The 25,321-nt window shown below is 42.1% G+C and overlaps 1 protein-coding gene across 1 annotated transcript in view; it reads right to left on the reverse strand.

The window, feature by feature from the left end:
- The window catches only part of GRIN2B (glutamate ionotropic receptor NMDA type subunit 2B), an 854,212-nt gene that overhangs the window by 22,040 nt on the left and 806,851 nt on the right, over positions 1-25,321 (reverse strand). The window contains exons 9-10 of the mRNA XM_030207195.1: positions 15,225-15,385; positions 1,660-1,847 (exon numbers count right to left, since the gene is read on the reverse strand). Of these exons, the coding sequence (XP_030063055.1) occupies positions 1,660-1,847; positions 15,225-15,385 (349 nt within the window). The remainder of the gene's footprint in view (positions 1-1,659; positions 1,848-15,224; positions 15,386-25,321) is intronic.

The following is a 25,321-nucleotide window of genomic DNA, read 5'->3' on the forward strand; positions in this document are numbered from 1 at the left end:
ACTGAAAAACCTGCTATACTGCGCTGCATTTCAGATTACACAGCTGGAACTGTATAACGGAAATAGCGCTCTGACTGCTAAAATCTTAGAGCTTAGATATCCTATTAGGATTTGGCGCGAAAAGCAGGTTCATAATGAGTATTACCATTCTGCTTTACTATACACTCTGTGAACCTTTGTTAATGGCTACAAACTATTCCAGCCCGATCTGTTTTCCGAGTACCTGAAATGGGCAAACCTCCTTTCTTTAAATTCCAGAGAGGGATTAGGAGTCCCAGGACACAGCTGACAGACTTAAAATGCTAGAAATGACTCAACCTGTACAGAATTGCCTCAGCTGATGGATGGTGTCTATGGACTGAAAGTGTGGATTTTATGTACAGCACGACAAGCTTCACCATTTGAAACTCTGTACTCTGAGCATGGCAGGATGAACTATAGTTACAAAACAAGCTATATTTCCTACTCTGAAACCAGGCTACACTTCCTGAACCTCAGTGACTAGAGTGTGTTATAGTTTTTAAAGCATGGCCTCTGCCTTATAATTGCCCTTTTTTGCTCTGAAAATGGACGTACACAATGCAGGTACAGCCAAGTGAATAGTTAAATATCGCTAAATTTTTAAAGCACTTTTTCTTCAAAGCTCTTACTGTGCTGCTTGTCCTCTCTTGCAGGCTCTATCAAACTGTGCATATTTGGCAAGCAACAGCATGAAGTGTAAGAGAGTCACAGTGTGTTATAAGTCGATATTCAATGGAGTTACAGAACTTTTTAAGAATTACCCTTCTTTAGGTGCACTTTAGGCAGAGCTTGTAAATCGTTTTGTAGCTGTGACCCCATGATAGTGGCCTAATAAAATTGTGTGACCTCCCCCCCCCCCCCCCCAGAGGAGCAGAATAAGGATGGAAAGCCCACCAGGGTGTAACCCCAAATATAGGTTTTGTGACCTCATTTAGGTTCTGGCCCGGTTTGCAAAACAGGAAGTTACATCAGAAGGTGGGAGATGACAGAGGGAAGGCCCTGGAGCAGGACGATCCTCCTCGTGGACACAAGTGCAAGGTAGAAAGACACAGCAGGGAGGGGGGGGGGGGGAGGAAGGAAAACAGATAGGGATGCCAGACCCACAGTAACCACATCTTGGGGGTTTATTTAACGTGGGAGCAAGACTTTTTATCGCTCCTGCAGGGCAGTAAAAAGTTTTGTTCCTGCACCCACAATAAACACGGTAATTTTTTTTTTACGCGGATTACCATGAGACCCCATCCCTGTGTCATTCTCTAAAGAAGATTCTTCTTGCCCAGGCACAGATCAGGTACTGCCGACGTGAAAAGTTTGGGATGCCTTCTCTCCTAAGCTCTTACCGAGCAATGACAATCCTACTACAGGACAACATTGTCTAAAACCAATTAATTTTGCTTTGCAAATGACTGCAGAAAATACAACTGTAACTAGTAAAGCTGAGAAACGGTCATCAATTTAATCAATGAAGATCTCTTCTTTGCAGATAAATTCATGTCACATGTGTTCCAACCTATAAGGACTACCACTTCAGCGCTCAAAAGTCATTGCATTAAGTAGCACAAGTCTTTCATCTGTCACACGTTAGAATACAGGTGCTTAGAAACACATAAAAAAAATACCATCTGCTTCTGCACTTACCATCCCCAAATAGCTGCAAGATGGCAAGATCTACATGCCTCTTCCAGCCAGAATCTTTCTGGATTGCGATCCCATATCCTGTGGTAGCAAACACCTTCCCACTGCCGATGGTCACCAACTTGCAGCCCTCATCTCTTCCAGCCATGTAGTTCAATACTGCTGCATCATAAATAAATGCATCCAACTTCCTACAATGGCAGATTTAAAAAAAAAAAAAAAAGAAAACACTTAGATGGATCCATTCATTTTGTAGATCTTCCATAATTAATAGGTAATCTTGAGAATGTTCAACTTGGATTCACAGCCCTGCACATACCAGAACAGTGTATGTTTTAAAGAAGTTATGGGAGTTAACTATCGGACTGACCGTTCATTTGTCTCTTAGATTATAAGCTCTTTGAGCAGGGACCATCCCTCAATGTTAAATTGCACAGCGCTGCGTAACTCTAGTAGCGCTTTAGAAATGTTAAGTAGTAGTAAACCTGGGACAAATTAAGGAAAGTGCTCTGATGTTCTTATTCAAGCTCACTTGCCACTAGTAACTCAGGACAGGTAGAAACTGTAGTTTACAGATTGCTGGGACACTTATTGTTTCATCAGTTTTAGTAAATAATCTGCAGTGGGATTATGATCTTTTGACAGTCTGCTAAAATAAATATTTTAAAAAAGGAAGAAATTTGAATGGTTTAGCCAGAAAGATTTCAATTAAGAATTTTGAATAGAATGTTGATGTTTTATTAATGTATGATCTGTGAATTCTATGGAAGAACTGCTTAGTTTTCTAGATACAATCACTATTTAACCCTTCAGAAACTGGTGAAATGTTTGCTCATTTCAAACTGTCAAGGGTTTCCCAAACATGCCCTGGAGACCTCACAGACAGCTGTGATATTTGGGGATTTCCCAATCAATATGCATGAGATGCAGTAAATCTGCATATGCTGGTGAATATGACACACATATTCATTTTAGATCACCTAAAAAACGGACTTACTGTGTGGTCCCCAGGACAGGACTGAGAAGCCCTGAACCATGTTCTCCTTTACCTTGGTAGAAACAGACAAGGGATTGGTTATTTACTGATGATGTGACAAGCAGAAAAAACACAACCAGTCGAGGGCGGCGGACCTATCAGAGGCGCGAGGGTGGGGCCGAGAGAGATGGTTACAGATTCACGAATCTGACGAACCCTTCACTTCAGTGAAGCCACGGAGTCAGCTTCACAACGTTGGAGGTGCTTTTTATTATAGTAGAGATATATGCAGATGGAGTTTTATTATATATGTATTGATTTTCTATTGTTTGGAGACAATTTTATAACAAACAAAAAAACATAAGAATGTTATAAAATGATTTCCTTTGTCTTATAGTGAGCAGTGGATTCTTAATTGGTGTATATTTTTTCTTTCTGGTAATTTATAATGTTCATCAAGCAGTGATGAGTTGTGAAGCTCACAATTCTCCAAGGGCTTAATTCATGGAGTTTGCACTTTCAACATAGAGCAGATTTATACTGCAAAAGGCAAATCAGTCAATCCAGTTGATCAATTAGTCTTCCTCCAGAGAAGATTTAAGTGGCAGCTCTATATCTTGAATCATGTTTCATGTTTTTTTTTCATGAATAAGAAAAAGATATACTTGAGCATGAATAGCATAAGAAATGAGTTATATGCACAGATATCAAAGGAAGGAGAACAGATACACAGAAGTTCTCTGTCCTGAGCAATCTTTTCCCTCTACGCTTGTTCCCTCGAGGTTTGGATCTGCTCCCACAGCTTTCAGTATTTGTTATGCTCATGATTTCCAGATCTTCCTCTCTATACTAGAAATTTCACCAAGAATTCAGTCACAAATTTCAGCTTGCTTGTCTGACATCACCACTTGGATGTGCTATCACCACCTTGAATTCAATATAGCCAAGACAGAGCTTCTTAACTTTCCTCCCAAACTCACTTCCCCTCTTCCCTCTTTTTTTGCCGCCTTGGATGGCATTCTCATTTTTTTGGTTCTATTGGCTTATAACTCTGGGATCATCTTTAACGCCCTTCTGTCCTCATCATATATCCAAAACTTTATGCCATTTCTTTCTCTTTTGTATTGCTCCAACATATTCATTCCTTTCTGAGGATGCTATTAAAAGGCTCGTCCATTCTGTTATCACTTTCCACTTAGATCTATGCAATCTACTCCTCCCAAGTCCTTCCCTGAACCATCCTTCTTCACTACAATCTACCCAAAATTTAGCTGCCTGACATATCTTCACTCAATGTCACAGTGGCCATGCAATCCTTCTCTTCACCGTGCCCTCTCCATTCAATTCTACACACAGTTCAAGATTCTCTTACTCATTTACAAATGCATTCATTCTTCAGTGCATTAATAACGCTCTACACCCTTCATGAACTCTGTTCATAGGGCAAGTCACTCTTATCTGTGCCTTGCTCTTTTGTCTCCAACTCCCATCGTCACTTTTTGCATCTTTCCATGACATATCGCAGATTGACAGTAACACATTGAGACAGTCCACATGAGGTAAGAAAAAATACAATCTAGTCAGGAGACATTAGGAAAGCCCAAGAGAAGACAGGAACCAACCAGTATGGCAAAAAGGTTAATTGGTAAATCAAAGCCTGATGCAGCCATGTTTCAGCAATTGCTTAAAGCAGGGGAAGCACATCAAGCGTGCTTGGATTAATAGTACAAATAGAGTTGCCAATAGAGGATCAGAAATACAGACTGCATAGATACCCCTCAGCTTACCAATTTGTTGAAAAACAAATGGATGATATTCTTCAAAAATGTTACCAGAAGAGGGTCTCTAAGTAGAAATTAATGTAGCTTTAAAACTATCAGATAAAAAACTTCAGCTGCTTTGCATGCTTGATTTGTTTCCCCTGATGCAGGCAGTTGCCGAAACATGGCCACATTGGGCTTCATTTTATCAATAACCTTTTTGACATAGTAGTTGGTTCCTGCCGTCTCTTGGGCCTTCTTGGTGTATCCTGATCAGGTTGTATTTTTCCTTACCTCTAATCTGTATCTGTGCAGCACTGTGTACATCTAATAGTACTTTAGAAATGAAATTGTCTTTGTCTAGATTTCCTCACAATGTCTTCATCTGTGTAAAATGTACTATGGTTCAGCTAAAATGAACAAATGTTGCAATAATAAATTTGGTCTTATTTCAGAGATTCATCAAAAAGCACTCTAAGAAGAGTCATAAAAAAGTGCTGGATATATCCCAACAGTCATGCTGTTCACGCCCTCCTATTCAGGTAGTCACTATCAGCAAAGTAAAAGACATTCTCCTGTTGTGTGTAACCCTCTATAGATCCACTTCTGAGTGAGAAATAGAAGACAAGGTTATTGAAGAAACCTACAAATCTCCATTGTGAAACACAAATCACTGCTTTTCCTCCACAAACTCTATAATACAGGACACTGGTAAGATAGCCATCATGACTTGAGGTCATTCCAGCTTAAGGCAACTTTATAGCCTCTCAAGGCATCTTCCTTTCCCTTATTTTTCTTTCACATCTGAATCTACAAGTATAATTGTCAAGTACTCAGTAAGTAGACAAGAAGTGAAAGCATGAGCAGAGTGTGGGGATAACCTGCTCTCACTCCAGCACTAAGTGGGATTAGAATGGTGTGACTCTTCGTCCATTGACATCATGTTCCTGGGCAGACTGGATGGACCGTTCAGGTCTTTATCTGCCGTCATTTACTATGTTATTATGTTACTATGTAATCGCAGCAGCAGCAAACAGAAATTCAGCACAGGGCCCATAAATGTCTAAGTGGAAGGACTGAATCATGAGATAAAAAATACATATATTCCCTCCTCCTCACAGTCAGCCCCCCCCCCCCCTTCCCTTGATACACCACTATATTGATATTATTGTTGGACAGAATGACAGGTTACCTTTAACACTGAAGTATGAGTGTGCTAACACAAACACCAAACCCAACGACTGCTGATTACCTAATGGCTCGTTCTGTCTCTCTACTGCAAACCAAAAACCCTACTTGATCTCTTGTTTTGTCCTGACTTTCTGACCACTGATGATCCTCTGTGCTTATCCAGTGCTATCTTTTAACTTCAAATATGAATTTTGTCTTCAACTCAGTAATTGGAGGTTTGGGGTGGAGGAGTAGCCTAACAGTTACAGCAATAGGTTGAGAACCTGGGGAACTGGGTTTAATTCTCACTAAGGCTCCTTGTGATCTTGGGCAAGTCTCTTAACCCTCCATTACCCCTTGTAGAAGAACTTGTGAGCCTGCTAAGGAGAAAGAAAGTATCTGTATATAACACGTAAACCACTTGATTTTGCACTACAGAAAGACAGTATATCAAACCCATTTACCCTTTGTTTCATATGCTTACCACTCCTGCATGTTGCTCCTAAGGGTGCCCCCCTTTTAGCCTCACAGCATGATCTCTTGCTCTAGAACATGGGTCCTCAACCCAGTCCTTAGGACACACCAAGCCAGCAGAGGTACATCTGCATACAATGGGGGGCAGTGCATGCCAACTTATATCATGCATATTCAATGTGAATATCCTGAAAACCTGACTGGCTGGGTGTGTCCTGAGGACTAGGTTGAAAATCACAGATCTATTCCACTCAGATGCTGACACATCTGTTTTAATTATTCCTTTTGGGTATTTGGATATCTCTATCCTATACTGCTCCCCTTTAGGGTGAATATGTGAGAGGGTTTGTGGAGCAGACTCTGTAGTAGAGAATGACACAGGGACAAAGTTTGTCCCCATCCCCACCCAACCCCATGGGTTCTGTCTCTGTCCCCACCCCATCTCCGCAGGTTCTGTGTTTGTCTCTGTTCCATCCCCGTAGGTAGGTTTGGTCCCCATCCCCAAAGGCTCTGTCCTCATCTGAAGAAGCCTCAAACACCTATGGTTTTTTATATAAATTGTTTTATTAAAGTATAAAAATGAACAATATGCTGTGCAACTGTTGTTTATAAATCACAAATAGAAAACAAAAATAACAGCGAACAACTACAATAACCTCCCCCCACCACCACCCTCTACCCTTCCAACCCCATCAATAGCTGACTTCTACTACCCCAAGAAACCCTAATCCATCCTGTTAAAATGTCCAGGGGGACAAAATATAACCCATTCTGTATGCCCTAGTGGGGGAGAAATATGCCCTATGAAGACCTGTTATGATGTTTTAATCTGTGGATGAACAAGAAGGTCATCAACAATCCTAGGATTCAGTCTAGCTCTCCTGTTTTCCACAGTCCTTCCAGCAATAGAAAATGTCTTCTCAGAAGGTGTGTTGGAAGCAGGAATGTACAGGATCCCCCGTACAAATTTTTGCCAGTTGTGGCCAGCACTTTTGCTTGTTTTTCCAAAAAATGGAAACATTATCGCTTGCATCACTGGAACATAAATAACTGTCCAATTCTTTAACAGCCTTTAAGATAGAGAATGACACGGGGACAAAGTTTGTCCCTGTTCCCCGGGCTCTGTCCCCACCCCATCCCTTCAAGCTGTCCCTGCCCCATCCCCAGGGTCCCTGTCCCCGTCCTCCTCCCCACAGTTACTGCGGGTCCCTGTCCCTATGTCATTCTCTACTCTGTACCACTTTGATAGCTCACCTCTGGTGTGCAAAGAAAGAAACATTTTGCCCTTTCAGAAAATAATTCAGTAGCGCCTCTGCAGTCCAGGCTTCCATTTTAATGAATGTGTTATGATTCCAGAAACAGCTCTAATATCAGTGCTCTTTGCAATGCTAAGCTGGGCAGAGTGAGATTAATTGTATGTTTCTTTTAGAAAATTGTTAGCATGAATTTAAAAAAGAAATGAGCGTCATTGCCTGTACTGCAGTGAGTATAGCTAATGCCAGCAAGATGGAAAAAAAATCCTCTAGACTTTTATCTGATAATACACACATTTAGCAATGCTCTTTTTAAAATCATTGTCTCTTTATTGTATGTAAATAAATGTGCTTTATCAGTGTGTCATGGCCGAGGAATATCTAAATTAGATTATCCAGAAAGCCATACACTGGAACAAAGATGAGGGCATAATAAATCAGAAGCTTTAGTTCTTGCCTGGGTAATGTTGCAGATAAATGGAAGTGCTCAATAACATTTCTAAGTGGAATGAAAATTCACCTTGTCAAAAAAGACACATTGGTAGGGCATGTGTAATGTAAATACCCATGTGGTTTATTTATTTGGTCGGCCTGCTTTAGTCCATCCTCACCGGTCCATTTATAGCCCAGGGAAAACCTGCTCCAGCACTGTCTGGTCATAAAGGCCTGAAACTGGGACACCAGGCTATAAGTGGACTTGACACTTCCTGGTGCTTATGTTCTAGTGTCTTGCCTCAGTTTCCTGTGCGATGGATTATCTTCCAGCTGTTATGAAGGACATGGACACATCCCAAGGAATCGACCTGAGTCCAAACTTCTCTTTCTTATGTGGAAAAATTTCCACTTAACAAATTTTGTTGGAGAATCTTGTGTCACTGAGTTCTGACTGTCTAATCTTTTCTAGACTAAGGAAGTGTCTTTGTAGTACAAAGCTATTTTTCAAAGCAGCTTTTTATGGAGAAGAGGTGGTGGGGGTGAGTCCCAACTTGCCTTCCTTGTACCCACTACCCATTTTCTCTGAAAAGAGCAGCTGCAAAGAACAGGATTAAAGTTTATGATACCCTGAGATTGGAAGACATGGGGACAGAGATTTCTCCCTCTAAAACTGTAAAAGGGAGAGGGTCTAATTTGGAACCCTAGGCATAAGTTTATGTTACCTAGGTTCATAGGCGCCGACACTGTGGGTGCTGTGGGTGCTTGAGCACCCCCAATATTTTGAAACCTGCCCTCGTTGCCTTCCTGCTGCCCAGCTCTTAAAACTAATTTTACCCCGTATAAGAGGCTTGGGGAGGCTAAGCCTCCCCAGCCCGCCACTGCCCCGCCCCGCCCCCTGCCGTACCTTTAAATATTATAGTTTTGCTGGAGTCGCAGGCAGCCGGCATTGAAGACCGGCAGGCTTACGCCGGTTCCAGCAGCCTTCCCTTCCCTTGTTGCAAGTCGGATGATGGCTCCGCCCTCTTCTGACGTATTTTCTGTTTCTACGAGGGCGGAGCCATCATCCGACTTGCAACGAGGGAAGGGAAGGCTGCTGGAACCGGCGTAAGCCTGCCGATGTCTTCAATGCCGGCTGCCTGCGACTCCAGCAAAACTATAATATTTAAAGGTACGGGGGGGGGGGCAGGAAGGAAACAGGGCAGACGGGAGAGGAGAGGAGGGTTGCTGCACATGGTGGAAGAAGGGGAGAGGAAGGTTGCTGGATGGAGGGAAGGGGAGAGGAGGGTTGCTGGACATGGTGGAAGAAGGGGAGAGGAAGGTTGCTGGATGGAGGGAAGGGGAGAGGAGGGTTGCTGGACATGGTGGAAGAAGGGGAGAGGAGAGGGCAGGGGAGAGGAGAGTTGCTGGATATGGGTAGATGGAGGGGAGGGTAGGGGGGGAGAGGAAGGTTGCTGGACATGGAGGGAGAGGGAGGAGTGAGGAAGGAGATGAGATAACAGAAAAGGAAGAGAGTAGAAAAACTGCACATGGATGAAGAAAATAGGCAAAAGCTGGATCCACTGGACAGTCAAGTTTGCGGAGGACCCAGCTTTTACTTACGGATGTAGGACAAGAAATGAAGAAGAAAGGCGGAAAGTAAACAAATAAATGGAAAGGAAGCCCTGGAAACGGAGTTAAGAGGACAAATAGCAGCAGAATCGGATACTGGGCCAGCACAATCAGAAAAACAAAGTCACCAGACAACAAAGGTAGAAAAGATCATTTTATTTTCATTATAGTGTTTGGAATATGTCCACTTTGAGAATTAGGTGTTCAACATTAAAAGTTTATTTACTTATTTATGACATTTTATCCCACATTAAACATGAATTAGGATGTTTTGTGGCTCTACATGAGAATTGTGATATTATGATCCCTTGTTTCAATATTGTTGACGGTCTACATTTTCCGTATGGGTGGTATATTGGTGTATTAAGTTCTGCCCAGTGTAATATTTACGGTACAGTAAGGTTCAGAGTGTGTTTTTGCACAAAGTTGTACATAGTGTTTTGCAGTTGAGCGATTGTGGTTAGTATATGCTTTGAGCAACCACTTTATTCTTTGACATATGATACATAGCTAATATCTAAATTTAATAAAAGGTATTAATTGTGACATTTATTTTTTTTTTCTGTGTGTGATCAGACAATTATGGATTTAAGCTCCACCCCTGGCCCCACCCCTAACCCCGCCCCCTTTAGCCTCCCCATACAGTTGGGCCACCGACCGCCTATGAACGGCAGTGAAACAAGAAGAGTACAGCTGGCTCTGTCTTCAGCTTCTCCTTCCCTCTCAGCGTCCCGCCCTTGCATAAACAGGAAATGAGGGCAGGTCCACAGCTGAGCTGAGAGGGAAGGAGAAGCTGAAGACGGAGCCAGCTGTTCTCTTCTTGTTTCACTGCCGTTCACTCGGGTAAAATTAGTTTTAACTAGTCAAGGCTTTTTGATTTCATATTTTGATGTCACATAAATCAGTTAAAACAAGCTGATAGTTTAATGCATTTTGAATTAAATATGTTTTTTTTAGACAACAGTAAAATATTTACAAGGGTGTGAAGACTTTTGCACGGCCCTGTATCCTCCACCCCTCTAACTGTCCTGACCTGAGGAAAGAGGTTTTGGCCTTTGAAAGCTAATTGAAAAATGTATTTAGTCCACTAAAATGATATATTTTCCATTTTTTGTTGTATTTGTATTTGTTAACCTATAGTATAGTGATTGAAATATGTCAGTTTTTGACATTTGCATCTCTTTATATTTGCACAGTATAGAGGGACTGAGGGGTGGGACTGTTCAGGGAAGACGTCCTGGTGCAGGTTGCAGGCAGCCTATGAGCGGCGCTGCCACTGCCCAGGTGAAGACTGCAGTAGACAGAATTTTAAGGTATTGTGGGGGGGGGGGGGGGGGCACACTGCTTGTAAAATAAAAAAAAAATTTCAGCACCCCCAATCATTTTGAAAAGTTGGCTCCTATGCCTAGGTTTACATATGGCCCTGGAGCTGCACTGTGCAAAAGTCTGAATCTAGACAATGTGGGACTTTCAGGTGCCAACAGTATATATTTCTCTAGCAGGTCTTTTAACCTGTAAGCCTCTTTGAACAAGAAAAATATCAAAGGGAGTTGTTGTGAAGCCAATACAATATGTGATAGGTCTCTGGACCATTGGAAATTGCTCGTATTCTATGCACATTTGCCTATATTTGTAATAGTATGAGAGCAATTCTATAAAGGTGTGCCTAGAATTAGGCATTGAAAGAACACCTATTACAAGTCTATTCTTTAATGGAAGGTAGGCGCCAACTTTCCTTTATAGAATACTAGTGTAATTGGGGTTGCACATGGATATGCTGCTAGGCACAAGCACTTATGCCAACCACAGAGCCTAAATGCTGGAGGTATGTGTGTAACATAGTATTCCATGAGGTAAGAACATAAGTATTGCCATACTGGGACAGACTGAAGGTCCATCAAGGCCAGCATCCTGTTTCCAGCAGTAGCCAATCCAGGTTGCAAGTGCCTGGCAAGATTCTAAAACAGTACAATACATATTATGCTGCTTATCCTAGAAATAAGCAGTGGATTTCCCCCAAGTCCATTTTAGTAATAGCTTATGAATCTTTCTTATAGGAAGCTATCCAAACCTTTTTTAAACTCTGCTATGCTAACTGCTTTTACTACATTCTCTGGCAACGAATTACACTTTGAGTGAAGAAATATTTGCTCTGATTCATTTTAAATGTACTACTTTGTAGCTTCATTGCATGCCCCCTAGTCCTAGTATTTTTGGAAAGAGCAAACAAGTGATTCACATCTACCTGTTCCAATCCATTCATTATTTTATAGATCTCTATCATATCTCCCCTGAGCCGTCTTTTCTCCATGCTGAAGATCCCTAGTCACTTTTGCCTTTCCTCATAGGGAATTTGTCCCAACCATTTATCATTTTCGTCACCCTTCTCTGTACCTTTTCTAATTCCACTATATCTTTTGATATGCAGTGACCAGAATTGCACACAATATTTGAGGTGTGGTTGCACCATAGAGCGATACAAAGGCATTATAACATCCTCATTTTTGTTTTCCATTCCTTTCCTAATAATACCTAACATTCTATTTGCTTTCTTAGCCGCTGCCGCACACTTAGCAGAAGGTTTCAAAGTATCATCAACGATGATGCCTAGATCCCTTTCCTGGTTGGTGGCTCCTAATGTGGAACCTTGCATTACGTAGCTATAGGTGGGGTTCCTCTTTCCCACATGCATCACTTTGCACTTGCGCACATTAAACGTCATCGGCCATTTGGATACCCAGTTTCCCAGTCTTGTAAGGTCTTCTTGTAATTTTTCATTATCCTCTTGCGATTTAACAACGTTGAATAACTGTGTGTCATCATCAAATTTAATGACCTAATTAGTTACTCTCACCTCTAGATCATTTATAAATATGTTAAAAAGCTGCGGTCCCAGCACAGACCCCTGGGGAATCCCACTATCTACCCTTCTCCATGAGAATAATGAACCCCCTACCCTACTCTCTGTTTTCTATCTTTACCAGTTTTTTAATCCACAATAGAATACTACCTTCCTATTCCATGGCTCTCCCAAATTCCTCTGGATTCTTTCATGAGGTACTTTGTCAAATGTGTTTTGAAAATCATATACACCATATCAACCAGCTTACCTTTATCCACCCATTTCTTTACCCCTTCAAAGAAATGTAATATGTTAGTGAGGCAAGTTTTCTCTTCGCTAAATCCATGTTGGTTTTGTATCATTAATTCATGCTTTTGAATATGCTCTGTAATTTGTTCTTTATAATAGTCTCTACCATTTTGTCCGGCATCGAAGTCAGGCTCACTGGTCTATAATTTTCCGGATCACCTCTTGAACCATTTAAAAAAATCGGCATTACATTGACCACCCTCCAATCTTCCAGTGCCATGCTTGATTTTAAAGATAAATTACATATTACTAACAATAGTTCCACAAGTTCATTTTTCAATTCTATCAGTACTCTGGGATGAATACCACCCAGTCCAGGCGATTTGCTGCTCTTCAATTTGTCAAATTTCACCATTGCATCCTCCAGGTTTATAGAGATTTCATTCAGTTTCTCTGACTCATCAGTTTGAATACCATTTCTGTTAGTGTGTACATTTAGTTGTAAAATATGCATTACTTATTGAATAGAGCTTAGGTGGAATTTTTGGCATTTAAGAGTAAGAATATGGTTCATGCATTTGAAATACACCTTTTTGTGTACAACAAAGCGACTTTCATATTATATACAGGTGCATAGGTGCATACACTGTATACTGATGTTCTAATTATTTACACATGTATTGCCACCCTAGTTTTATATACGGCACTCAAAATTGTGCATGCCCAATTTGAGTGAGTCAATTAGCGCTATAACTGGGAGCTAATAATTATCAGCATTGATTGGCATTAATTTAAATTTACACATGCCTCTTTAGGCAACCAGGGATCCACCGCATAAACTTAATGTGCAGATCAAAAAACTGGGTTGTGGCCAAGGGAGGAGCATGGGTGGACCAGGGCATTCCTGAATTAGCGTGCAGTGTTACAGAATAAGGGAGAGCTGTGCCTAATTTAGGTGCAAGAATTTACACCAGTTTCAGTTAGTGTAAATCCTTGTATACTGCTGTGTAAAAAAGCTAGGTGGTATAGCAAGTTAATAAATTGTAAACTGTAACTGTAAAACTAGAATCGGGGGTATACGAATATATCGCAACTCTGCCACTGCCCCACCCAAAACTATGCCTCAGGAAAGCCTATTTGTAAATTGTGCAAATGTCTACATTATGCACATGTACACCCTCACCCAATTTTATGATGACTATTTTCTGTGTGTTCGCACCAGGTCTACATATGGCAAATGTTTTTTTTTTTAATTCACCCCTCCCCCAAATATCTTTTTCTGCATAAAATTTGATAATATGCAATATTATCTATGAGCTACATTCAGTGCATGGAACCCAAATTTGGGCGTTGGAAAAATCGGCACTCAGCGCACAAATCCCAATTGTTGCCCATTAATGCCAATAATTGATTGTTAGTAGCCAATTATTGGCACTAATTGGCTCATTAGCCAATTTAGTTGCATGCACATCTCAGAATGGCGTGCAATATCTAGCCTGGCTGGAGGAATGACACAAATTATTGCAACTCACACAAGATTCAGATACTGTGGAGAATTTTCTAACAGGATGTCTAAAAATGTGTTTAGTGTCCCTATGTCACAGTTATTTTATAATGGCATCATAAAATAAGTACCTAGAAACAGCATGTTTGTAGCATATAAATTCAAATGCAGTAATTTACCACTGCTCCAACACAAGGGTATATGTGTGTACCGTACTTTATGACTGCCATGTGAGTATTTTATAAGGTATGCGACTGCATCGCTACTATGCCCCCAAGAACACCTACACCTGGTCCACATGTACTTATGTATACACTAGTAAAAAAGCCCCGTTTCTGATGCAAATGAAACGGGGGCTAGCAATGTTTTCTTCTGTGTGCATGTGGGAGTGTGTGTGTCCCTGCCCTCTGGCCTCTCTCCCCTCCCCCCTCTGAGTCCTTCACTGTTACAGAGCCAGCGATTTGATTTCGTGCTCTGCTGTTTTCCTTCACTGACTATGTTACAGAGAGGGCGGGGCAGACACTCATAGGGAAACCGGATATCTCGCCCCCTTCACACTTCCGGCTGGAGGCTTCATAGAACGTTGGTGTTGCCTTTTATATAGAGAAATATATAGTTGTGTGATTTTAGAAATCATTTTTCTACATCTAAGAGAGGCTGTACATGCAGAAAATCCTTTTTGTAGTCATTTCTGACACTTCATAATGTAGTTGCTCTTTAGATTTTAAATAAATTGTAAGGGAGCTGCTTAAAGACTTTAAGGGGGGAAGTTATCAACGTGAGTTACCTTTAGGTCAGGTTATTTTAGCACAAGGTCCCATTTTATGGAATGAGATCCTGTGCAAAAATAAAGGGAAATGGGACTTGATATACCGCCTTTCTGAGGTTTTTGCAACTACATTCAAAGCGGTTTACATATATTCAGGTACTTATTTTGTACCAAGGGCAATGGAGCATTAAGTGACTTGCCCAGAGTCACAAGGAGCTGCAGTGGGAATCAAACTCAGTTCCCCAGGATCAAAACCAGTTTGTGGTAAAATAGCCCGATTAATTGTTGCCATCGTTGATAACTTCCTTCCTTAACTGCTGTATATAAACTTAAAAGGTATGATTTGCAAAAGAATAGATATTAATCCTTGTTATATATATACTGTTGATACTTTGTAGAATATATACTAAAATGCCTTTTTATAATGAACAAATCACTTTTAAAAGGAATGCTTTTATAATAAATGAACTTCTGCCTATGAAAGTCTTTCATTTGGCAGTGCCCACAAGGAATATGATAAGGCCTTACCCAGTCTTCAGAGAATGGAGAGCATCCTGCACTGATCTCTGGTTGAACTTAACCATGTAATTGGACATATCTGGGTAGTTATTCCGGATGTTTCTCTCTGTGCTGCCATTGGGGACAGTTCCAAAGCGAAAAGCTGGGGAGAAGTCAGTGGCTTTTTGAAACTAAAAAAAAAAGAGTTGAGAAGAAAACCCATAAAGAATTAATGCTCAACACAAACCAGTAAGTTGTGCAATGTGTCAATGTACCATATCATTTTATAGAAAAGGGATGCCATATTCTTTAGTCCCTTCAATTTGCTTAATAGTCAGATGGTCAGTGCAGCATGCTAAGAATAAGATCTAAATTTCATCCCTGGTTCTCCAGTATTGCTCCTTTCAGATTAGTTTTGGTCCTATTTCAGAGACATTCATACCCACTAATCAGAAGCAGAGAAAGGCAGCTTAACTAATTTCATTAGTATTGTGCCTAGCAGATGGACCTTACACTTTGCCCGTACCTGCTTATTCTTAGTAACAGATGATAAGTTCACTTGGGCAAACTTTAAAAGTTGCTTCACTGAAATTGTGGCTTGAAAAGATACTGGTGTTCCACTGAGTGAATCTTTCTTCTAGTTTATTTATGTTTTCCTGGTCATAAAGAGGGGCATAATCAAACGGGGTGCCCAAGTTTTCATGAGGGCGTCCTCGCAGGACGGCCCCATGAAGGGGCGGGGAAACCTGTATTATAGAAACAAGATGGGCGTCCATCTTTTGTTTCAATAATACGGTTGGGGACGCCCAAATCTCAACATTTAGGTCGACCATAATGGAAACCGAGGACGCCCATCTCAAAAACGACCAAATCTAAGCCCTTTGGTCGTGGGAGGAGCCAGAATTCGTAGTGCACTGGTCCCCCTGACATGCCAGGACACCAACCAGGCACCCTAGGGGGCACTGCAATGGACTTCACAAATTGCTCCCAGGTGCATAGCTCCCTTACCTTGGGTGCTGAGCCCCGCAAAACCCACTCCTCATAATTGTACACCACTACCATAGCCCTAAGGGGTGAAGGGGGGCACCTACATGTGGGTACAGTGGGTTTCGGGTGGGTTTTGGAGGTTTCATATTTACCACCACAAGTGTAACAGGTAGAGGGGGATGGGCCTGGGTCCACCTGGCTGAAGTGCACTGCACCCACTAAAACTGCTCCACGGACCTGCATATTGCTGTCATGGAGCTGGGTATGTATAAAGAAAAAAAATCCGCCAGAAGGCGGAGAACTCTAGACGCCCCATGGACAACAACAAGAAATGAAATAAAAGTGGGAAGGCGACCAAGGATTCCAAAAACTGAAAGGATATATAATAATAAAGATGTTTATTGAGGTATAAAGACTCGAGTCTTTAAACATCTTTATTATTATATATCCTTTCAGTCTTTGCGGAATCCTTGGTCGCCCTCCACTTTATTCATTTCATGGAGGCTGGTATGACATTTGAGGCGGCATAGAGGCTGGCAAAAAAAAAAAAATACATTTTTTTAGGGTGGGAGAGGTTGGTGACCACTGGGGGAGTAAGGGGAGGTCAATCCCCGATTCCCTCCGGTGGTCATCTGGTCAGTTCTGGCAGCTTTTGAGGCTTGGTCGTGAACAAAAATGGACCAAGTAAAGTCCAGACCAAGTGCTCGCCAGGGATGCCCTTCTTTTTTCCATTATCGGCTGAGGATGCCCATCTCTTAATCACGCACCAGTCCCACCTTCGCTACGGTGCTGACACGCCCCTGTGAACTTTGGTCATCCCCGCGACGGGATGCAGTTGAGGATGCCCAAAATCGGCTTTTGATTATGCCGATTTGGGCGACCCTGAGAGAAGGACGCCCATCCCCGATTTGTGTTGGAAGATGGGCGCCCTTCTCTTTCGAAAATAAGCCTGAAAGTCATTCAAAGTGGTGAACAAAGATAACACCCATAACAATAAAAGTAATACGTCAACAACCAACAAAAAGTAAAGTGTTTAAAATAAAATCATGGTAAGCAGCCTTTGAGGTTCATATTAATCAGCATGGTAACTCCTATACTTAAGGATAAAAAAAGGTGAGATCCATCAAGTAACATATTACAGACCAGTTACATCAATTCCTCTGTTTATAAAAATCGTGGAGGTTTGGGTTGCCAAACATTTAGATTCATATCTGGATAAATTTCACATTCTCCATCCTTCCCAATCATGATTTCGAAAAGATTTTAGTATGGAAACAGTGCTTGGTTCTATTATATCTGACAGAAAATCTTTATTGAGTAGGACTCAGGAAGCACTGATAATGTAATTTGATCTATCCAATGCATTTCATCTTATAGATCATATGATATTGTTTTATGCAAGCTTAATGTTTACGGAATAACAGATAATGTGCTAAGGTGGTTTCAGGGTTTCTTAATAAGGTGAACAAAGCTCTATCTATAGAAGCACAGATCAGCTAGGAGTCGATTCATTTATTTATGTGGATGAGATCACAATTGTGTTTCCCATATCCCAAGACAAGGGATAATGAATAAGATGCTCATTGGGGCATGGGATGCTCATTAGGAAATTACAGATAGTTCAGAATGTGGCCCTCAGATTAATTTTCTCAGTACAAAGATTTGAGAGAGTCACTCCATTGTTTCTTCAACTTCATTGGTTACCCATTGAGGCCAGGAAAGTTTTTGTATGATAACATTCAAAATTTTGTATGGGTCTGCACCAGCTTATGTGGTCCATTTTACCCAGATATTCAGTGGATGTAGAGCTCATTCAGTCAGGGATCAGATCATTTTATGGTACCCAGCGGTTAATAAAATCAAATCTAAAAAACAGTTACAATCATTACTTCTATATCAAGCAACATCAATATGGAATACCTTACTGGCTGTAATTAGGTTGCAGAGAAATTATGTTCCCCCCAAATTTAATACTATTTAGCTGGCCAGGTACAGCTCCCGGCCAGTTAAATAGTGTTAAAGTGCATAACAGTGGATATTCAGCAAGAGATAACCAGTTATCACCCACTGAATATCCTGGTTAACGAGTGGCATTAACACAATACTTATATAGTCCTTAAACTGTGCTTTGGTGTCACACCAGGTCTTTCTATGGATTAAATACAGATCTGCATCTGTATGGGGAAATATTCAACCCATGACTGAAAGCAGCTTTGTAAGTCACTCACAGGGATTGAATATCCGTGTGTGTCCTGGCATTAATTACCCCTAGATATTCAGTGTCAGGGCATGCATGACTCCTGCATTGACCATCTGGGTATGTGTGCTGGACGTTAATCAGGCACTGACCAATATTCAGACCTGTGCCTGATTAAATCAGCACATAAAGATAGGACAACCTTCTTTCTCTCCTAACTTTATGTGCTTGCTTAGCCAGGGGTCTTTTTACAAAGTTGTGGTAAAAAGTGGCCTATGGTAGTGTGGGCGCATCTTGTAGGTGCACAGTGGGCCATTTTTTTTACCGTGGCTGGGAAACAGGCTATTTTTAAATGGGCCTGCACTAATATTAAAACTAATGCGCATCTATTTACAACCTGAGCCCTTACTGACACCCATTCACCTAGTGGTAAGGACTCACTTGCTACCCACGCAGTAGCCATGCAGCATGCACCAACAAGGGTGCGCTGCTGGTTACTGAAGGAACACCCCCGCAGTAGAAAATAGAAAATTATTTTATACTCAGGATTTGGCGCGCACCAAACTCGGAATTACCATCAGGCACAGTAGTGCCGATTGGGTGTTCGCTACCCAAGCATTAGCCCTCCCGCATCTTTGTAAAAGAGCCTCCCAGTTAGCAGACTGAATATCACCACTAGCCAGCTAAGTACTGGCTCCACTTAAGCTCTGCCCTTAACTGCTTAGGGAATATCCAATTAGCGAAGATATTCAGTAGCCTTGTCCAGTTAAGTACCATTAAATAGTGGTGGCCAGCCAGCTCAGCGGGGTCTATTCAGGCAGGAGTCTTTCCTGCCTAGTTAAAACCCTTTTCAATATCGACCCCTGTTTCCTGACCTCATATGTATCACATTCTACGAGAGTCTGCAGATCTGCACTCAGACCCATCAATCCCTTTTTTCTTCAAAACACTGCAGTGGCATACGGAGGGTGGGGTGGTGGGGGCGGTCCGCCCTGGGTGCACGCTGCAGGAGGGGTGCAGGGAGCAGCCACATGGCTGTCGGCTCCACTGGTTCCCTGCTTTCTCTACTGTTACTTCCTGTTCCAGGGCAGAGGGAGCAGGGAACCAGCGGAGCTGACAGCCTCACGGCTGCTCCCAGCACCCCAGCAGGTAAGAAGAATGCACCTGGGGGTGGGGGGCTTGGATGTGATGCACCGGAGGGGGATGGTGATGCGCCAGGGGAGGGAACGTTGCACCCGGGGGGGACGGATGACGCTGCACCCGGGGGGGGGGGGTGCGCAGCGGCGATCTGCCCCGAGTGGCAGCCGACCAAGGAACGCTACTGAAACATTGTCACTGGATATCAGCAGAATCATACTACATCACTGCAGCAGCTACACTTTGGAAAAGGCTGCTGCAAGCTGACATGTCATGGGACATAATGGCTGTCAACCGACACTTAGCTTGTATTCCTACTAAATCAGTCCAATAGTTCAGGTGGGTTCAGTTCCTGACAAATTAATTACAATATCAGTTGATTAGCTCCGCTACTATTTTTCATTTAAGAGTAACTATATATGATACAAATTAAAGTTCCGTGGTAGTGGAGGTACGAGGATCTGATCCCCAGCAGATCTGTAACTGCTGTATAGGAAGCCTCCGGTTCTGTGAGCCATTACAATTTTATGCCACTTGTTTTACTTAAGTTATAATCAATGTTTTAGAGTTTATGAGCAATAAAATATAGATTTGCTAATTACTGGAAGACTTTAAAACTGCCATAAAAGCTACAAACGAATCAAAGATGAAGACTCTAGGAAGCAATAAAATATCTGCGGGGCTGAGACAATCAGAACAAGTTGCAGGGCTGCCAGAGATCACTGCATTACCTGGACAGTTTCTATTTCATACAGTGATGTCTACAGGATAAAGCTTGAGCTTAGCACTCATACTAAGGCTATTTATTATTAGGACTTATGATTATAGATGTAACCAATAAACTCTTATAATCATCCCCCCCCCATGCAAAAAAAAAGTATTAGAAACATATTTGTTACCCTACTGCTCTTTGACCCCTCTCCTGGATTGACTTGTATCCTCTGCTCAGTGTCTGTGTCTTTCCCGTGCTGATGACTTCTAAGTGACACAAATTCTACCAGAAAAGGTGCCGAGTAATAGTAGCTATGATACAACAACACCAAAAACCCTCTAGTTGGAAAATAAACACCTTAGGGTCCAACATTAAAACATAAAGTTATCCAGACAGTTGCACTGGACAGGACTGTCCAATTATTCAGTGCTGCTGAATATCATTTCAGAGTGTCTTGACACTATGGTGCTTATTTTGGAAGCTCTATTCTTGTTCTGGACAGCTGAAAACTAGCATTTAGAGGTCTATACTGCATAGATTTCCAAATCATAATTTTGCAAAGGCAGGGTATGGACGTCTAACACTGCAGTATGTCCATATGGCAAGGTGTGGGCATGTTTTAGGTGGGACCAGGAAGGGTCCAAAATACAAGCGTCCAACTCTGATCACAGAAGGGGGAGGGACGTCCATGTCTAAAAAGATGGATGTTGTTATTCAGACCTGGTACTTGTTATACAGTGGTGGAAATAAGTATTTGATCCCTTGCTGATTTTGTAAGTTTGCCCACTGACAAAGACATGAGCAGCCCATAATTGAAGGGTAGGTTATTGGTAACAGTGAGAGATAGCACATCACAAATTAAATCCGGAAAATCACATTGTGGAAAGTATATGAATTTATTTGCATTCTGCAGAGGGAAATAAGTATTTGATCCCCCACCAACCAGTAAGAGATCTGGCCCCTACAGACCAGGTAGATGCTCCAAATCAACTCGTTACCTGCATGACAGACAGCTGTCGGCAATGGTCACCTGTATGAAAGACACCTGTCCACAGACTCAGTGAATCAGTCAGACTCTAACCTCTACAAATGGCCAAGAGCAAGGAGCTGTCTAAGGATGTCAGGGACAAGATCATACACCTGCACAAGGCTGGAATGGGCTACAAAACCATCAGTAAGACGCTGGGCGAGAAGGAGACAACTGTTGGTGCCATAGTAAGAAAATGGAAGAAGTACAAAATGACTGTCAATCGACAAAGATCTGGGGCTCCACACAAAATCTCACCTCGTGGGGTATCCTTGATCATGAGGAAGGTTAGAAATCAGCCTACAACTACAAGGGGGGAACTTGTCAATGATCTCAAGGCAGCTGGGACCACTGTCACCACGAAAACCATTGGTAACACATTACGACATAACGGATTGCAATCCTGCAGTGCCCGCAAGGTCCCCCTGCTCCGGAAGGCACATGTGACGGCCCGTCTGAAGTTTGCCAGTGAACACCTGGATGATGCCGAGAGTGATTGGGAGAAGGTGCTGTGGTCAGATGAGACAAAATTGAGCTCTTTGGCATGAACTCAACTCGCCGTGTTTGGAGGAAGAGAAATGCTGCCTATGACCCAAAGAACACCATCCCCACTGTCAAGCATGGAGGTGGAAATGTTATGTTTTGGGGGTGTTTCTCTGCTAAGGGCACAGGACTACTTCACCGCATCAATGGGAGAATGGATGGGGCCATGTACCGTACAATTCTGAGTGACAACCTCCTTCCCTCCGCCAGGGCCTTAAAAATGGGTCGTGGCTGGGTCTTCCAGCACGACAATGACCCAAAACATACAGCCAAGGCAACAAAGGAGTGGCTCAGGAAGAAGCACATTAGGGTCATGGAGTGGCCTAGCCAGTCACCAGACCTTAATCCCATTGAAAACTTATGGAGGGAGCTGAAGCTGCGAGTTGCCAAGCGACAGCCCAGAACTCTTAATGATTTAGAGATGATCTGCAAAGAGGAGTGGACCAAAATTCCTCCTGACATGTGTGCAAACCTCATCATCAACTACAGAAGACGTCTGACCGCTGTGCTTGCCAACAAGGGTTTTGCCACCAAGTATTAGGTCTTGTTTGCCAGAGGGATTAAATACTTATTTCCCTCTGCAGAATGCAAATAAATTCATATACTTTCCACAATGTGATTTTCCGGATTTAATTTGTGATGTGCTATCTCTCACTGTTACCAATAACCTACCCTTCAATTATGGGCTGCTCATGTCTTTGTCAGTGGGCAAACTTACAAAATCAGCAAGGGATCAAATACTTATTTCCACCACTGTATCCAGGTTACAGAAAGGTGCTCTAATTGAGCAACTGTCCACTGGACAGATTAAGGCATCACATCTCTTTAATTCCCCGGTGATTTCTGTCACCACTCCTCACCCTGAATGTGAAACTGGCAAGGGACACCAGGCTGTATGACAGCTGCAGGTATTATGGACATTCTTAGAACAGTATGTAGATCTAAGGAGTAGCTTAATGGTTAGTGCAGTAGATGATGAACCAAGGGATCTAGCTTCAAATCCCACTTCAGCTGTTGGGTTGTTTTTTTTTTAATTGTGAGCCCTCCAGGGACAGATAAATACCTACTGTAGCTGAATATGTATTAGATAACTGCAAGCCTGAAGGCTATTGAAGTGCTGTACATTCAGATACAGTAGGTATGTTGCTATTACAGGAGGGTTCATAATTAAAAAAAAAAAAAATTACAAACAGTTGATGTGGGATTTGAACTTCGGTCCCCCGATTCTCAGCCCATTGCTATACACATTAGGCTAACCCTCCCCTCTACACAGATGTCTGTGTGGCCATTTTATAAGATGGACATTCCTCGGCTGCTAAACAGATATCCATGTCCTTTGTTTTTCCCATTCATAATTTGGATGTGTCATTTTGTAAAATGGATGTTCATGCTGGACATTTCTAGGACATGGACGTCCATCTCACATGGATTTTAGAATAGGCTGTATCATGTTCTAAAATATATGTGAGATGGACGTCCATTTGTGACATTCTGACTTGGACATCCATATTCCAAGTTGGACCTCTTTTCCAAAATGCCACTCTATTCGAATAGTGTTGGAGGGTTGGGGCAGAGTTATGCATTCTGATTAGTGGTAATATTCAGTCCGCTAACAAGATAACTATCCGGATAAAGTTAGGACAGCAAAACCATGGTCCTCTCTTTACCCACTTTGCTATTCAGATAGCAGCCTCAATATCATCAGTATCCCAACAGTAATGCTGGTCACCTCTGAATCTAAATATTCAGCACTAGCCGCTATTCAGATACTAGAGCTTTATATCCAGATTTGTTTCAGTCACAATTTTTTAAAAATTGCCAACCACTGAGGCTGAATATCAGCTGGTAGATTTACAATTTAGTAATACCTAAGAATAGAAGCCTTGGTTATAATGCACTGAAAATAGGCTGCCATACAAATAACTGCATGACCACTATAGCTGGATTAGAAGTTTATCTATCTATATATCTATATCTATATCTATCTATATATATATAGATATATATATATATACATACATACCATACTGGAATGTAAGAGCATGCAAATGAAGAGATTTCACATGCAAATGAAGCTTCAACATAAACATATACAGCACCATTTTAGAAAAATCGTGGATGTTGGCATATAGACAATTTAGGCAAAACGTCAAGAGCCTGTGACATATTTTACAAAACATAGAAGCTTAATGTAAAATCAACATATCTACACCCCCTAAACCAACGCATCCTAAAGGTATTCAAAAATATATAGCACATAAATGGTGATGTCTCAAAATATGGTAATGTAAAACGTTCAAAACAAAAATGTACCCAAGGGTGCCCATGAAGATGAAAATTGCCCACACGAGCTTACAGCCTCATGCCCTGCCCCATAAGACAAGTTCATAGCGTCCTTGAAGTCCCCACCACATCTCTGGTATCTATTCAGTGCCTGCACATATGGTGGTGATACAAAATGCTGCCATTCCCATTCATTTGGAGATAGAGGACGAGCCCAGGGCTGAGATGTTCGAGGTCCTGGACTACAAATCTCCTCTTAGAGAGGCTGTGACAGTTCCTCTTCACCGGATCCTGAAAGATGTTCAGGTGAAGAACTGGGAGTCCCCTCTGTTAGTCCCTATCCTGCCAAGAAGATAGACACCATGTACCAGATTCAAAGCTCCTCAGGCTTTGACAAACCTCAGTTGCCTCATCATTCCTTGGTGGTGGAATTGGTGCTCATGAGAGCCAGGAGTTCAAGAAACTATGCTTTGGCGCCCCCTGGCAGAGAAGCTAGAACTCTGAATTCTTTTGAGTGGAAGATGTATCAGGCCTCTATGTTCATCTCTCGTATTCAATCTTACCAGCTCTACACGAACCTGCACTTGTGGTCCTTGGTGCGCAGTATGTCTGATTTGGCGTACCAGGCTAAACCACTTTGCCAATTTGGTCAAGCAGCAGAAGGTGTGTAGAACATTATTGGCCAGGGGTGCCTATGACACCTTTGATGTGGAATCCAGGATCTCTGCCCAGAGTATAGCAATGTGCAGAATCTTATGGCTGTGTGTCTTTGGCTTCAACCCTGCTGTCTAGCAAGATTGGCAGATGCCACTTGCTGAAGAGATAATCATTTTGGAGACAAAGTGGAGAGGTCACTGACCTCATCAAGAAACACACTGACACTATTGATACTCTTTCCTTCCAAAAGTCTTATGCACCTTCCTCCTTATCTAGGAGGGTTTTGGGCAAGTCAAAGAGTGGCCCCTACTACTCTCACACATGTAGGCCTAGTGGTTAGTGCAGTGGACTTTGATCCTGGGGAACTGAGTTCAATTCCCACTGCAGCTCCTTGTGACTCTGGGCAAGTCACTTAACCCTCCAATGCTCCTGGTACAAAATAAGTACCTGAATATACGTAAACCGCTTTGAATGTAGTTGCAAAAACCTCAGAAAGGTGGTATATCAAGTCCCATTTACCTTTCCCCCTTTCCCTTTCCTTCTTCTCGCCAGCCTCAGCAGGCTCAGTCCACACACACTCATTC

This window comes from Microcaecilia unicolor, chromosome 1 (genome assembly GCF_901765095.1).
Source record: "Microcaecilia unicolor chromosome 1, aMicUni1.1, whole genome shotgun sequence".
NCBI lineage: Eukaryota > Metazoa > Chordata > Amphibia > Gymnophiona > Siphonopidae > Microcaecilia > Microcaecilia unicolor.